At 46.5% G+C, this 14,880-nt stretch overlaps 1 protein-coding gene across 1 annotated transcript in view; it reads right to left on the bottom strand.

Annotated features, from left to right (window-relative positions):
• Positions 1-4,985: 4,985 nt before the first annotated feature.
• Positions 4,986-14,880, bottom strand: part of LOC144525878 (myosin light chain kinase, smooth muscle-like) — a 131,305-nt gene continuing 121,410 nt past the window's right edge. Inside the window, exons 19-22 of the mRNA XM_078262940.1 lie at positions 9,005-9,095; positions 8,753-8,881; positions 6,250-6,362; positions 4,986-5,214 (exon numbers count right to left, since the gene is read on the bottom strand). Coding sequence (XP_078119066.1) covers positions 5,065-5,214; positions 6,250-6,362; positions 8,753-8,881; positions 9,005-9,095 — 483 coding nt within the window. The 3' untranslated portion in view covers positions 4,986-5,064. The remainder of the gene's footprint in view (positions 5,215-6,249; positions 6,363-8,752; positions 8,882-9,004; positions 9,096-14,880) is intronic.

The raw sequence follows: 14,880 nt of genomic DNA, 5'->3' as shown, positions 1-14,880 counted from the left end.
GGCCATATTTAGTTCAGATATAGCCTGTATCAGGGCCATATTTAGTCCAGATAGAGCCTGTATCAGGGCCATGTTTAGTTCAGATAGAGCCTGTATCAGGGCCATGTTTAGTTCAGATAGAGCCTGTATCAGGGCCATATTTAGTTCAGATAGAGCCTGTATCAGGGCCATATTTAGTTCAGATAGAGCCTGTATCAGGGCCATATTTAGTCCCGATAGAGCCTGTATCAGGGCCATATTTAGTTCAGATAGAGCCTGTATCAGGGCCATATTTAGTTCAGATAGAGCCTGTATCAGGGCCATATTTAGTTCAGATACAGCCTGTATCAGGGCCATATTTAGTCCAGATAGAGCCTTTATCAGGGCCATATTTAGTTCAGATAGAGCCTGTATCAGGGCCATATTTAGTCCAGATAGAGCCTGTATCAGGGCCATATTTAGTTCAGATAGAGCCTGTATCAGGGCCATATTTAGTCCAGATAGAGCCTGTATCAGGGCCATATTTAGTTCAGATAGAGCCTGTATCAGGGCCATATTTAGTTCAGATAGAGCCTGTACCAGGGCCATATTTAGTTCAGATAGAGCCTGTATCAGGGCCAAATTTAGTTCAGATAGAGCCTGTATCAGGGCCATATTTAGTCCAGACAGAGGGAATGATGGAAAGACATCTGGGAAAAATCATTACAGAAAATCCCTTCATATCAACACAGAATATTACATTTCTATGGACATTCCTAACATTGTACCGTGTTCGATTTTGAGTATCGTAATACGGCAAGTGTTCACTTCTCCTGGTTTTAAAGGCTGAATTAATGTACAGGTTTTCTGTTCTGTCGTGTTTTATTGTCAGGTGCTAAAGCTAATAAAAGGGGAAGTTAGTTGTGTCTGAAATGAGTTCTAGTGAAGTGTAACTGTACGTTCACACCGCCGCCGACTTGAGCTGCAAAGAAGCTCTGGCCGCTGGTCGAGGACACTTGTCTAAAAGTACGGGGAAGCTGTTTGAGGCTTTGGCCGCTCTGACGTAGCAGCGTATATGTTCCATCATTCTTCTCAAGCAGCCACTGCTGGCCGATACACTGACACTAGAAACCTTCATACATTACATATATAATGATGAATGTGTATTGGTTGTTGGTGGCAGCGGTGTATGTTAGCAGTTAGCTCGCTCGTTAGCCGCTGAACTGCAGCAGCGTGCAGGCAGAGCGAGCAGCCGCCAGCTGTTGATGCGTGCAGGACTTCACCGTGAGCGGACTGTTTAGAGACCATGTGACCTGCAGGTAACGTTAACTGGTCCCTGTACGCAGATATCATCAATGATAGGGAGCCCAGCAACGGCCATGATGAGCTCCTCCTCCTTTTTCTCTGAACTAATGTTTGGTAGGAACGACAGCTTACATCGTATGTTTCTCTAGGCTCAGCCAGCGTGAAGGACGTCTATGTTCTGATTGGTTGCTGCTGAACGTCACAACTCATTACCATAACGTTGACCTACTTTCAGCTTTCTGATTGACGCTCTGGTCGCTCAAAACGCCCAAAACGCGACGCCGACAGATTTGACGCTCCTTGTAGCTGAGAGAAGCTTCCATTGAAGATGAATGACTTCCTGTATCTCTAGAAGCTCGCGGAGGCGGCAGTGTGGACGTACAGTTACACTCAGCCATGTTCCTGTCTCAGTTTATCAGGGAAATCTGGATCATCTTTAGGTGATTAATGTAGTTTTCTTCGCTGTTGTGTGTTGCTGTGTTGTTTTGAGTCATTAGCTACGTGGAGCTTTTCTCACAGTGAGCCGTATTATTGTCAGGTGACGAAACTCTGTGGATATAAAGCTAAGATCATCTCCTCCTCTTCCTCTTCCTCCCCGGGACTCCCACAGGCAGCAGGTCTGCATCAAGTACAGCACTCCCAAGATAAACATTAACTACAACTCCCATGAGTCTTTGCTGAAGGGGCCCTTAAAACTGCAGCTGAATATTATTTATGTTACCTTTAATACACATTTTGTACCTTAATGCTAACGTACGTGTCAACAGGCAGCGCCATTTCCATGTTTGTAGTTCATTGTGTTCGTATTGTCGCGGCGACCTTCCAGAGACAGGGCAGGGAGTTTCCCGCTCCTTATTTGCATAAAGTTTAATCCAGGCTACTTTATGCAAATCAGGGGCGTCCTGCTGGCGTAGTCACGTAGCTAGTCACGTAGCTAGTCACGTAGTCACGTAGCTAGTCACGTAGTCACGTAGCTAGTCACGTAGCTAGTCACATAGCCAGTCACGTAGTCACGTAGCTAGTCACGTAGCTAGTCACGTAGTCACATAACTAGTCTAGTCACGTAGCTAGTCACGTAGTCACATAACTAGTCACATAACTAGTCATGTAGTCACATAACTAGTCACGTAGTCACGTAGCTAGTCACGTAGTCACATGGCTAGTCACGTAGTCACATGGCTAGTCACGTAGCTAGTCACGTAGTCACGTAGTCATGTAGTTAGTCACGTAGTCACGTAGCTAGTCACGTAGTCACGTAGCTAGTCACGTAACTAGTCACGTAGTCACGTGGCTAGTCACGTGGCTAGTCACGTAGTCATGTAGCTGAGTCACGTAGTCACATGGCTAGTCACGTAGCTAGTCACGTAGTCACGTAGTCATGTAGCTAGTCACGTAGTCATGTAGCTAGTCACGTAGTCATGTAGTTAGTCACGTAGTCATGTAGCTAGTCACGTAGTCACGTAGCTAGTCACGTAGTCATGTAGTTAGTCACGTAGTCACGTAGCTAGTCACGTAGTCATGTAGTTAGTCACGTAGTCACGTAGCTAGTCACGTAGTCATGTAGTTAGCTAGTCACGTAGTCACGTAGTCATGTAGTTAGTCACGTAGTCACGTAGCTAGTCACGTAGTCACGTAGTCACGTAGCTAGTCACGTAGCTAGTCATGTAGCTAGTCACGTAGTCATGTAGTTAGTCACGTAGTCACGTAGCTAGTCACGTAGCTAGTCACGTAGTCATGGCTAGTCACGTAGCTAGTCACGTAGTCATGTAGCTAGTCACGTAGTCATGTAGCTAGTCACGTAGTCACGTAGCTAGTCACGTAGTCACGTAGCTAGTCACGTAGCTAGTCACGTAGTCATGTAGTTAGTCACGTAGTCACGTAGCTAGTCACGTAGTCATGTAGCTAGTCACGTAGTCACGTAGCTAGTCACGTAGTCACGTAGTCACGTAGCTAGTCACGTAGTCACGTAGTCACGTAGCTAGTCACGTAGTCACGTAACTAGTCACGTAGTCATGTAGTTAGTCACGTAGCTGAGTCACGTAGTCATGTAGCTAGTCACGTAGCTAGTCACGTAGTCATGTAGCTAGTCACGTAGTCATGTAGTTAGTCACGTAGTCACGTAGCTAGTCACGTAGTCACGTAGCTAGTCACGTAGTCACGTAGTTAGTCACGTAGTCACGTAGCTAGTCACGTAGTCATGTAGCTAGTCACGTAGTCACGTAGCTAGTCACGTAGTCATGTAGCTAGTCACGTAGTCATGTAGTTAGTCACGTAGTCACGTAACTAGTCACGTAGTCACGTAGCTAGTCACGTAGCTAGTCACGTAGCTCGTCACGTAGTCACGTAGTTCGTCACGTAGTCACGTAACTAGTCACGTAGTCATGTAGTTAGTCACGTAGTCACGTAGCTAGTCACGTAGTCACGTACCAAGTCTCAGAGTTGCAAAATGTGTGAAATACAGAGTTTTTAGAAACACATTTCAGTGAACTATTTTCGTAGTTCGTTAACTTCCAATTAAGCGGTTGGAAAGCTGCGAGTGAATTGTGTGTTGTCTTTGCTTGTAAGAGATACTGATAACCACTAGTGGCGAGCTCGTGAAGCGTACATCCAATGCTGGGAAGTGTTGCGATTCCTCCGGTCAGAAAACGCCCCCGTGGACACGTACCGTTAGCCTTCAGGACAGCATGTGTTTCCCCTCTTCATCCGTGTGTTTCCTCAGAAAGGTTTTGGTCATCGTCTTAACCGTAGAACTCTGTGGAGTCTTTATAGAAAGAGCGATGACACAAACTGCGAGAGGAAACCCACCAATGAACAGAGGCTAACCTGAGGTGGGCGGGGCTTAGCATACAACATAGTTAGATCACGATATTAAGTTAGAGTTTTGACTGGGGAGTTTAATAGAGTAGTAATAGTAATAGAGTACAAACATATTCTACTTGAAGTACTATTACTTTGATGAACTTTTACTGAAGTACAAGAAAAATTAAAAGTAGAAAGTAGCTTCTTTAAAATGTACTCAGTGTAAAAGTCTTTTTAAATGTCATACGGGCACAAAGCCCTAATCACGCTTTCCATTTACATTTGTTGACAGATACTTTGCCAAAACAACGTTAGAAAGCCTTTTTATTTACTCCGTAACGGTCAGATGGGATTTAAAAAGGTAGCAAAAACTTACTGCAAGTGAAAGCAAAAATGCAGATTTTAGAATGTACTTTAAAAAGTACAAACACACAATAAAAAACTACTCAATTACAGTAATGTGAGTAATTGTAATTTGTGACTCTTTCACATCTTCTCATGATAAACCCCGCCCACCTGCTCCGCCAAACACAATCTGTATTTCTTGTTTATTTAGCCGAAAACACACTCTTTGGAGGCTTAATCTCCACCGCTACGTTTTGGTTTGAAAAGGAAGATCTTCTGCTGCGTTCCCCCCTCTCATTCCCCCTGCTCTGGTGTCCCCCCTCTCATTCCCCCTGCTCTGGTGTTCCCCCCTCTCATTCCCCCTGCTCTGGTGTTCCCTCCTCTCATTCCCCCTGCTCTGGTGTCCCCTCCTCTCATTCCCCCTGCTCTGGTGTTTCCCCTCTCATTCCCCCTGCTCTGGTGTCCCCCCTCTCATTCCCCCTGCTCTGGTGTTTCCCCCTCTCATTCCCCCTGCTACCAAAACGTAGCGCTGGAGATGGAGCCTGGGTTAGTGTATGATTATTGGTAGAAGGTTTTGAACCTTTTGTGGGTAAAATAGTTTCCTGAAGAGGAGTAACAACTCTTCCTCTTCCTGTGGGAGTCCAGACCAACACTGATTTATTCTTCTTCCTCCTCCTCCTCCTCCTCCTCTTCTTCCTCTTCTTCCTCTCCGGCCATCACTTCGACCAGTAGCTCGGCGGTGCACGTCGCCTCCCCCAGACTGTTGACTGCCTTCACCGTGTACTTGGCGTCATCATCACCCGACACCTGGAGGTTTATACCAGCAAGTATCAGCATTTCTGAAGTACAAATATTAATATTAAAGGGTAACTATGTTTTATGTTAACCTGGACCTGGAAGTGTCTAATGTGAACAACAATCTCTGAAACTGGTCCAGTATTAAACAAGAACCAAACTGTAATGTTACCCTACAGGACTAATGTTCAGCAGCAGTTAGTAACAAGCTGTAATGTTACCCTACAGGACTAATGTTCAGCAGCAGTTAGTAACAAGCTGTAATGTTACCCTACAGGACTAATGTTCAGCAGCAGTTAGAGTCACTAAAAGTTCTGTTGTTGCTGCAGACAGACTCAGATTATTATTCTAAGTGTCTGACAACATTATGGGATGGATCCCTACAGAGATAGACCTTTTAGTTAAAGAGTAAGATCCTTTTAGTTTAACATGAAACAGCCCCGAAATCACCATCACCAAACCCACCAGACTCCATATAAATAATCAGGACTTTTAGCGTGTATAGAGCCAGCATATTTCCACCAGACTCCATGTAAATAATCAGGACTTTTAGCGTGTATAGAGCCAGCATATCTCCACCAGACTCCATGTAAATAATCAGGACTTATAGCGTGTATAGAGCCAGCATATTTCCACCAGACTCCATGTAAATAATCAGGACTTTTAGCGTGTATAGAGCCAGCATATCTCCACATGTAAATGGGTGAATTAAGGGTTTATTTCAACCAAACCAGAGTGGTGATTGTTGGAACAGTGGAAAGATGAACCAAGACGACTTTTGATAGTTTTATTTAGTTTCTGTCCACTTTGAATGAAGTGTGTTTTACGATGATAAAAGTACTGATTATTTACATGGAGTCTGGTGGGTTTGGTGATGGTGATTTTTAACTGTAGTAAAGTTGACCGTTTGAGACATTAATCCACAGTTTGTGAACGAAGTCTGTAGGTTTTGGGGGAAGTTGACGGCAGAAGGTTAGGGTGCCACACTAGGTCGTAAATTTGGGATGGGAACCCCCCCGCCCCCCTGTAAAAGGTTTGACCTCTGACCTCTGAAATGACCAGACAACAGTTTCCTTCCTCATCGTAGTCGATCTGGAAGTGTCTCGTCTCTTTGATGGGATGGTCGTCTTTGTACCAGACCACCTCGGGGTCAGGGTAACCTAGGAAACACAGAGATAACTCAGAGATGACTCTTCCTCTATGAACAACGGGAGGAATATTTAGAGAAAATGGTCTGAATATTTTACAAAAAAACTTGAATATAAATTGGGGAAAAAGTGGGAATACCTCATAGTCCGGTCATTTTAACAAAAATAGGAAACAGAAGCAAACTCCTTAATATGTCCTGAGTAGGGAAAAATAACCCCCGAAGAATCCCAGTAGGGGAAAGTTTAGAAAAAGACCCAAAATCTGGACGCTTGGTCAGGTGCCTTTGTCGTTCTTATTGACGGTCGGGACTATTGACGTCCCTTTAGAGCTATAAGTGAACGTGCTTGGTCGGGACTATTGACGTCCCTTTAGGGCTATAAGTAAACGTGCTTGGTCGGGACTATTGACGTCCCTTTAGCGCTATAAGTAAACGTGCTTGGTCGGGACTATTGACGTCCCTTTAGAGCTATAAGTAAACGCGCTTGGTCGGGACTATTGACGTCCCTTTAGTGCTATAAGTAAACGAGCTTGGTCGGGACTATTGACGTCCCTTTAGAGCTATAAGTGAACGTGCTTGGTCGGGACTATTGACGTCCCTTTAGGGCTATAAGTAAACGTGCTTGGTCGGGACTATTGACGTCCCTTTAGGGCTATAAGTAAACGTGCTTGGTCGGGACTATTGACGTCCCTTTAGAGCTATAAGTAAACGTGCTTGGTCGGGACTATTGCCGTCCCTTTAGAGCTATAAGTAAACGTGCTTGGTCGGGACTATTGACGTCCCTTTAGTGCTATAAAGTAAAACGAGCTTGGTCGACTATTGACGTCCCTTTAGCGCTATAAGTAACGTGCTTAGTCGGGACTATTGACGTCCCCTTTAGCGCTATAAGTAAACGTGCTTGGTCGGGACTATTGACGTCCCTTTAGCGCTATAAGTAAACGTGCTTGGTCGGGACTATTGACGTCCCTTTAGCGCTATAAGTAAACGTGCTTGGTTGGGACTATTGACGTCCCTTTAGAGCTATAAGTAAACGTGCTTGGTCGGGACTATTGACGTCCCTTTAGCGCTATAAGTAAACGTGCTTGGTCGGGACTATTGACGTCCGTTTTGACGCAGTTATGTTAAGGAAAGGGTCGTGGGTGGGCGTACGGTTCTGTGACACGTGGGAGGAAAGTAAAAAGCGACTATAGCAAGCGGGACAAGCGGGACAAGCGGGACGTGAACCCCGCTCTCCTGGTGAAAGTCCTGTGTTTGACCCATCCCCCCCCCCACCCCAACCAACCTCCTTACATACTCCTCTCTAAATCCTCTCTAACTGCTGCTCTCCTCGGTGCGTTACACAAACACGCTGAAAGACGCCTTTTCGTCGCATCAGACGCTGACGGCCACTGTCCAAACGTCCTGATTTTACGAGTTCAGAATGAGAACGGCATGACAATTTATACACGTATTCATTATTTTTCTCACGTGAATAGGGTAAAAATATTAACCTTTAGAAATCTCCATGAAAATTACTGAGTTGATTACTAACATCATGACAAACAAAAAAATTATTACAAGTTTTGTGAAATTGTTTGTCTTTTTTGGAACATTTCCCCCTAATGGGATTCTTCAGGGCTTTGTTTTCCTTATTCAGGACATATTACGGATAGAAAATCACTGGAGTTTGCTTCTGTTGCAGTTTGTCCTTCATTCATCAAATGTATCATGGATATATTACTCTCTGGATCAGGGGCCCTGACTCACAAAATGATGATGAAAAACATTGATAAAACCACAAAGGACCACAAGGAGGCGCTAAAGCCAAAAACTAGAAATAGACAGACCAGGAGCAGCTCATATTTTAGGAAAAAGTTGAGGCTGTTTCCATTGATCTGTGTGTGTGTGTGTGTGTGTGTGTGTGTGTGTGTGTGTGTGTGTATGTCTGTGTGTGTGTGTGTCTGTGTGTGTGTGTGTGTGTGTGTGTGTGTGTGTGTGTGTGTCTGTCTGTGTGTGTGTCTGTGTGTGTGTGTCTCTGTGTGTGTCTCTGTGTGTGTGTGTGTGTGTGTCTGTCTGTGTGTCTGTCTGTGTGTGTGTCTGTGTGTGTGTCTGTCTGTCTGTGTGTGTGTGTGTGTGTGTGTGTCTGTGTGTGTGTGTGTGTGTGTGTGTGTCTGTCTGTGTGTGTGTCTGTGTGTGTGTCTGTCTGTGTGTGTGTCTGTGTGCGTGTGTGTGTGTGTGTGTCTCTGTGTGTGTGTGTGTGTGTGTGTGTCTGTGTGTGTGTGTGTGTGTCTCTGTGTGTGTGTGTGTGTGTGTGTGTGTGTGTGTGTGTGTGTGTGTGTGTGTGTGTGTGTCTGTGTGTGTGTGTGTGTGTGTGTGTGTGTGTGTCTCTGTGTGTGTGTACTTCCTATCAGCGGCGTCTTGTACCTTCAATCTTGCAGTCGAAGCGAGCAGCGCTGCCCTCCACCACCTCCACGTCTTTGATCACCGAGCTGAACGTCGGCTTACACTCCGTCTTCTGCTCGTACTCCAAACACTCCAGGAACTGGTTATCCTCTGATACACAGACACACACACACACACACACACACACACACACACACACACAGACACACACACACAGTCAGTCAGTAACAGATTTCCTAAGCCATTAGCAGTGTACTTCCTGTCCGTCTGTACCTTCGGTGGGCGAGCCCTTCTTGGCGCTGACTCCGGCCATCATCGCCATGGACGACAGCCTGCCGATGGCTCGGACAGCGTGACCCGTTTTCTGCCACAGAAGAAGATACAGTCACATCGTCCCCGCCTGTACTGTCGGCCATGATTATTTTAGTATTTGAAGTTACTGTTACCCGATCCCTTTCATCCCTGCTGACCGCCAGAGGCGGAGCTTAAAGCCCTGAATATTCCCTTAGTGCACGTGCAGTTCGAGTACGTATACCAACAATGTCACTTGTGACCCCTGGATGACCCAGGAGAGACTTTGGCTGTGTCTCATTCTGCATACGTCCGTCAGTCCACCTCTTACGTCCGTCAGTCCACCGCTTACGTCCGTCAACCTCTTACGTCCGTCAACCTCTTACGTCCGTCAGTCCACCTCTTACGTCCGTCAGTCCACTTCTTACGCCCGTCAGTTCACCTCTTACGTCCGTCAGTCCACCGCTCTTACGTCCGTCAGTCCACCTCTTACGTCCGTCAGTCCACCTCTTACGTCCGTCCACCTCTTACGTCCGTCAGTCCGTCCACCTCTTACGTCCGTCAGTCCACCTCTTACGTCCGTCCGTCCACCTCTTACGTCCGTCCGTCCACCTCTTACGTCCGTCAGTCCACCTCTTACGTCAGTCCACCTTTTACGCTCTTTCAGTCCACCTCTTACGCTCAGTCCACCTTTTACGTCCGTCAGTCCACCTCTTACGTCCGTCAGTCCATCTCTTACGTCCGTCAGTCCACCTCTTACGCCCGTCAGTCCACCTCTTACGTCCGTCAGTCCACCTCTTACGTCCGTCAGTCCACCTCTTACGTCAGTCCACCTTTTTACGTCCGTCAGTCACCTCTTACGTCCCGTCAGTCCACCTCTTACGTCCCGTCAGTCCACCTCTTACGTCCCGTCAGTCCACCACTAGTCAGTCCTTCCAGAAAAATGCCTTGAGTTTTTTTGTGATTGTTGCGGGCAAAAGTCCTTGATGTTGCTCCACGATGGAGAGAGACGGCGGCTCGGCTTCCCCGCTCCCTGACCCCCGAGTCAGCCCGGCCGCACGCCCGACATCCGCCTCGCCAACAGGTACAACTTCCTGCTCGGGGCGCCTGAGCGTGCGCCCCGTGTAGGCCCAGTCCTGCCAGCGGCCCGGGTTCAAATCCGAGCCGAGGCTCCTTTGCTGCGTGTCGTTCCTCCTCTCTCTCCCTTTCATGTCTGAAAAATAATGGCCAAAAATGCCAAAACATAACCAGTCACTCTGGGTGGCCTCTGGCTCGCCTGGTAGAGCGAGCGCCCGTGTTGGCTCAGTCCTTGCCAGCGGCCCGGGTTCGAGTCCGAGCAGAGGCCCTTTGCTGCGTGTCATCCGCCCTGTGTCTCCCCATTTCCTGTCCCTCTTCAGCTGTTCTAAAGGAAAAACCCTTAAAAATATCTTTAAAAACCAGTCACTCCTTTTTTTTATTGTTGATCTTTAACTTCTATCAGTTTTTTTGTGATTGTTATGGCAAAAAATCCTTGATTATGCGTCACGTTTTCTTAAAAAATGCAATGAAACTGCAGGAACTTGCAGAAACTGCGGTTTCATCGTGGCTATAGCATGGATATTTGGGACTTTTTTGCAACGAAAATGCAGGGATTATGAAATCATGCAAGTCCCGCATATTTTGCATCGGAAATCGGCAATTTATGCGCGAAAGTGCCCCCCGCATAAATATGCAGACTTTGGCTGATTAAGCATTGAACTATGAGATCACATGATCACGTTTGGGACTGGGACTGACTAATGTGCACTGACCACTTCCTGCCGTAGTCCCACTTTCGATGGTTAGTATTGTCCCAAAAAGGGACCACTTATGTTAAAACACTTACCGGAAATGACGAGCGGGGTGAGCTTGACGAACGCAACACACGTGAACGTGATTTTCCAGCCCGCCAAAAATACGAGCTCTCCTGTATGCAAATGAGTAGCGGTCGCCGCTCGCCACCTCTCAAAATCTGACGAACATCTTCTAAACTGACCTTTGTTGATCTGAAATGAAGACAGATTCAGCAGCTGCACGGCCTGTTTCTCTCTTCAGATGTTTCCAGAAACACGTTACGGTGAACTATTTGCGTAGAATACGAGATCGTATTCCAAACAAGCCGCCATTATGGTCGGTTTTTGAAATTCGGGAGAAGCCAGACCCACGTGACGTGTTCGTCCCAATCAGCTGCCGGTTGATGTCCCTCGTCCCTCCCCTTTCAGCTTTGTAGTCAAGATGGCGCCCGCTTTAGTGCGAGTAGTGTCCATCGCTCCACACTGAACTTTTTGACCGTTTTTAGGGGGTCATCCTGGTACTTTTCAGTGCGTTATCGCCACGATAACTAAGTGTTTGAAGTGAGCAAGTAGGAGCTTTGAGACACAGCCCATTTCTTCTGGTGTCATGAGTGGATCTGTTCCTTTTTTTCTTCTCGCGTGCAGTTGTGTTTACTTAAACATTGGCTGAAGCCTTGAACTTGAGCTTTTTTCTACGTTGCCGTCACTGGTGGCCTTGTGACCATGTTGGTCGGTGCAGCGACAGTTTGTTCGTCCTCCAAAGACCGCGACAGCTCGGCGCTAGGAAGCTATCTTTTTACGGAGGCTTTTGAGTGAGTCTCGACGGTGAAGGGAGCGTTTAGCTTCCCAATCCCAGTAATAAGTTGTTTTTTCTTTGCTTTATATAACCTTCGTTGCTGTGTTTCTGTAATTGGTGTACAGGCCAAAGTGTGGATCCGTGCCCGTGCCTGCCATTCTGGAGTTCATGCAATCCCTTTTGGATGAAGGCAGGTCTCCCTCTACCCTGAAGGTGTATGTGGCTATATCACGTTGACATGCTAGGGTTGCTGGTGGCACTGTGGGAGTCACACTCTGTTGTCCCTCTTCCTGAGGGGGGCTTGGAGGTTGCATCCCTCTAGAGCCCCAAGACCCCCAACATGGGACCTGCTCCTGGTGCTTGGAGCTCTGTGCCAGCCCCCCTTTGAGCCCTTGGCACAGGCAGGGCTGAAATGGGTATCGATTAAGACTGAATTCCTGCTGGCCATTACCTCAGCAAGATGTGTCAGCAGGGCCTAAAATTAACACCCGACCACGCACCAAATGCGGGTAAATTTTGCCATTGGCGGGTAAAACTGTCAATCTACCTGCAACCTTGGCAGCTAATGAGAACTGAGTGATTCAGAGTAGGGTTTTTTGCCATTGTTGTTCTTTTCACAATTCAACCAAGTGCACCATTTGCTTGGATTTGAGCTAAAAAGGACGGTCTCTGACAGGAAATCATTAAATAAAAAAGATAAAAAAAATATGTTTGATAAGAGTCATTAATTATATTGATTTCATTAATAACTTGACAGCACTTAAATGTGTATTCTTAACAATTCAAGAACGATGCTTGTGGATTCCCTGTATTTCACCTTCATGAGGCAAAAAAACTGGCTGGTAAAAAGCCTGTGTGGCTGGTGGCCAAAACAGTTAACTTCAGTCCCTGCGTGTCAGTGAGCTACACGCTCTGTCTGTGATTGCCTCATGTCTGAGGTGGATCCCAGACGGCTCGGGGGTCACGCTGTGGCTGAACACTGCATTCCTGCCAAAAGTGCTGTCCCATTCACACTCGACCAACCTCTAGGCCTATGTTGCTGCTACCGTGGGCATTCGGCGGTCAGAACAGCTGTTCCTCTGCTATGGTGGCCCGAATAAAGGTTGCCCTGTCTCCAAACAGCGCCTCTGCCACTTGTGAATATTAGCTATGCATATGGAGTGAGTAACCACCCCCTGCCATCTGGCATGAGGTGCCACTCTACTAGGAGTGTTTCCACTTTGTGGGCTGCCCTGAGAGGTGTACCCCTGGAGGAAATATGTGCTGCTGCATCGTGGGCATCGCCAGGCACATTCTCCAGGTTTTACAGGGTTAATGTCACTGTTCCCCATCCACTGGGGGTGGTCCTCCATCCAGGGTCCCCTGACTGTCTTCATTGAGGTGGGTATTCTGGATTCCTCGTGACTCTGCTGGTACGTATGAGTCATTCAGGGCTTTAAGTACCTCCTCTGGCGGACAGCAGGGATGAAACAGGACGAAAGTTACGAATGTAACTACGGTTCTATGATCCAGAATGACCGCCAGAGTGCTCTGGGGAAAAACTCGTGTTCCCGTGAGAAAAGTCCATAGGAACAGATCCCCTGATGACACGGGAAGATATAGTCTCTCCCGGGTCATCCAGGGGTCACAAGTGACATTGTTGGTATACATACTCGAACTGCACATGCACAAAGGGAATAGTCAGGATTCATAGAACCGTAGTTACATTCGTAACTTTCGCGTTAACAACCTTTACAGTAATAACAGCTCTGTAGGGGAGAGCGGCCATCTTTGTTACATTCCCTCTTCTCTTGTTATTTTATTCAAGGCTGTTTGGTTTGTTTGTTTTTTAGTCTGATGCGTATGAAATGCGCTGATGATAGTGTCACATTTGTCTCTGGTCTTTGTCATCGCCTGTAAGTATGTACTCTCTTTTGCATCCTTATAACCCTTAAGTCATTTATCAATGACTTTTTAGAATTCAGAACGTTTTTCTGTATATTTTTTCCTCGATGATAAAGACGTTGCTGCTTTCCACTTGTGCGTGCAAAAGCAAATGTGAGATATTTAACGTGCAGCAAACATTTCCAACCCGTTCCCGAGCGACTACGGTAGTGAGTAGTATGAAAGGCCGAAAATCCGCATAGGGAGGTTGGTTGTGGGGGGTGGATGGGTCAAACAACACAGGACTTTCACCAGGAGACCGGGGATCGTGTCCCATGTGTCACGCTTTCCTAAACCCAACCGTCCCGTTCTTCGTTTCCTAAACCCAAGTGTCCCGTTCTTCTTTTCCTAAACCCAACTGTCCCGTTCTTCGTTTCCCTAAACCCAACTGTCCCGTTCTTCTTTATCTAAACCCAACTGTCCCGTTCTTCTTTACCTAAACCCAACCGTCCCTGTTCTTCTTTACCTAAACCCAACTGTCCCTGTTCTTCTTTACCTAAACCCAACTGTCCCTGTTCTTCTTTACCTAAACCCAACTGTCCCTGTTCTTCTTTACCTAAACCCAACTGTCCTGTTCTTCTTTATCTAAACCCAACTGTCCCGTTCTTCTTTACCTAAACCCAACTGTCCCTGTTCTTCTTTTACCTAAACCCAACTGTCCCGTTCTTCTTTACCTAAACCCAACTGTCCTGTTCTTCTTTACCTAAACCCAACTGTCCTGTTCTTCTTTACCTAAACCCAACTGTCCCGTTCTTCTTTACCTAAACCCAACTGTCCCGTTCTTCTTTATCTGAAACCCAACTGTCCCGTTCTTCTTTACCTAAACCCAACCGTCCCTGTTCTTCTTTATCTGAACCCAACTGTCCCGTTCTTCTTTACCTAAACCCAACTGTCCCGTTCTTCTTTACCTAAACCCAACTGTCCCGTTCTTCTTTACCTAAACCCAACTGTCCTGTTCTTCTTTATCTAAACCCAACTGTCCCGTTCTTCTTTACCTAAACCCAACTGTCCCGTTTCCTAAATCCCAACTGTCCTTCTTTCTTACCTAAACCCAACTGTCCTGTTCTTCTTTATCTAAACCCAACTGTCCTGTTCTTCTTTACCTAAACCCAACTGTCCTGTTCTTCTTTACCTAAACCCAACTGTCGTTCTTCTTTACTAAACGTTCTTCTTTACCTAAACCCAACTGTCCTTCTTTATCTAAACGTCGTTCTTCTTTACCTAAACCCAACTGTCCTGTTCTTCTTTATCTAAACCCAACTGTCCTGCTTCTTTATCTGAACCCAACCGTCCCTGTTCTTTACCTAAACCCAACTGTCCTGTTCTTC

The sequence above is a fragment of the Sander vitreus genome, chromosome 11 (genome assembly GCF_031162955.1).
Source record: "Sander vitreus isolate 19-12246 chromosome 11, sanVit1, whole genome shotgun sequence".
In the NCBI taxonomy this organism is placed as follows: domain Eukaryota; kingdom Metazoa; phylum Chordata; class Actinopteri; order Perciformes; family Percidae; genus Sander; species Sander vitreus.
Note: the sequence above shows the minus strand (reverse complement) of the source record. Positions and strands in the feature narration are given on the sequence as shown.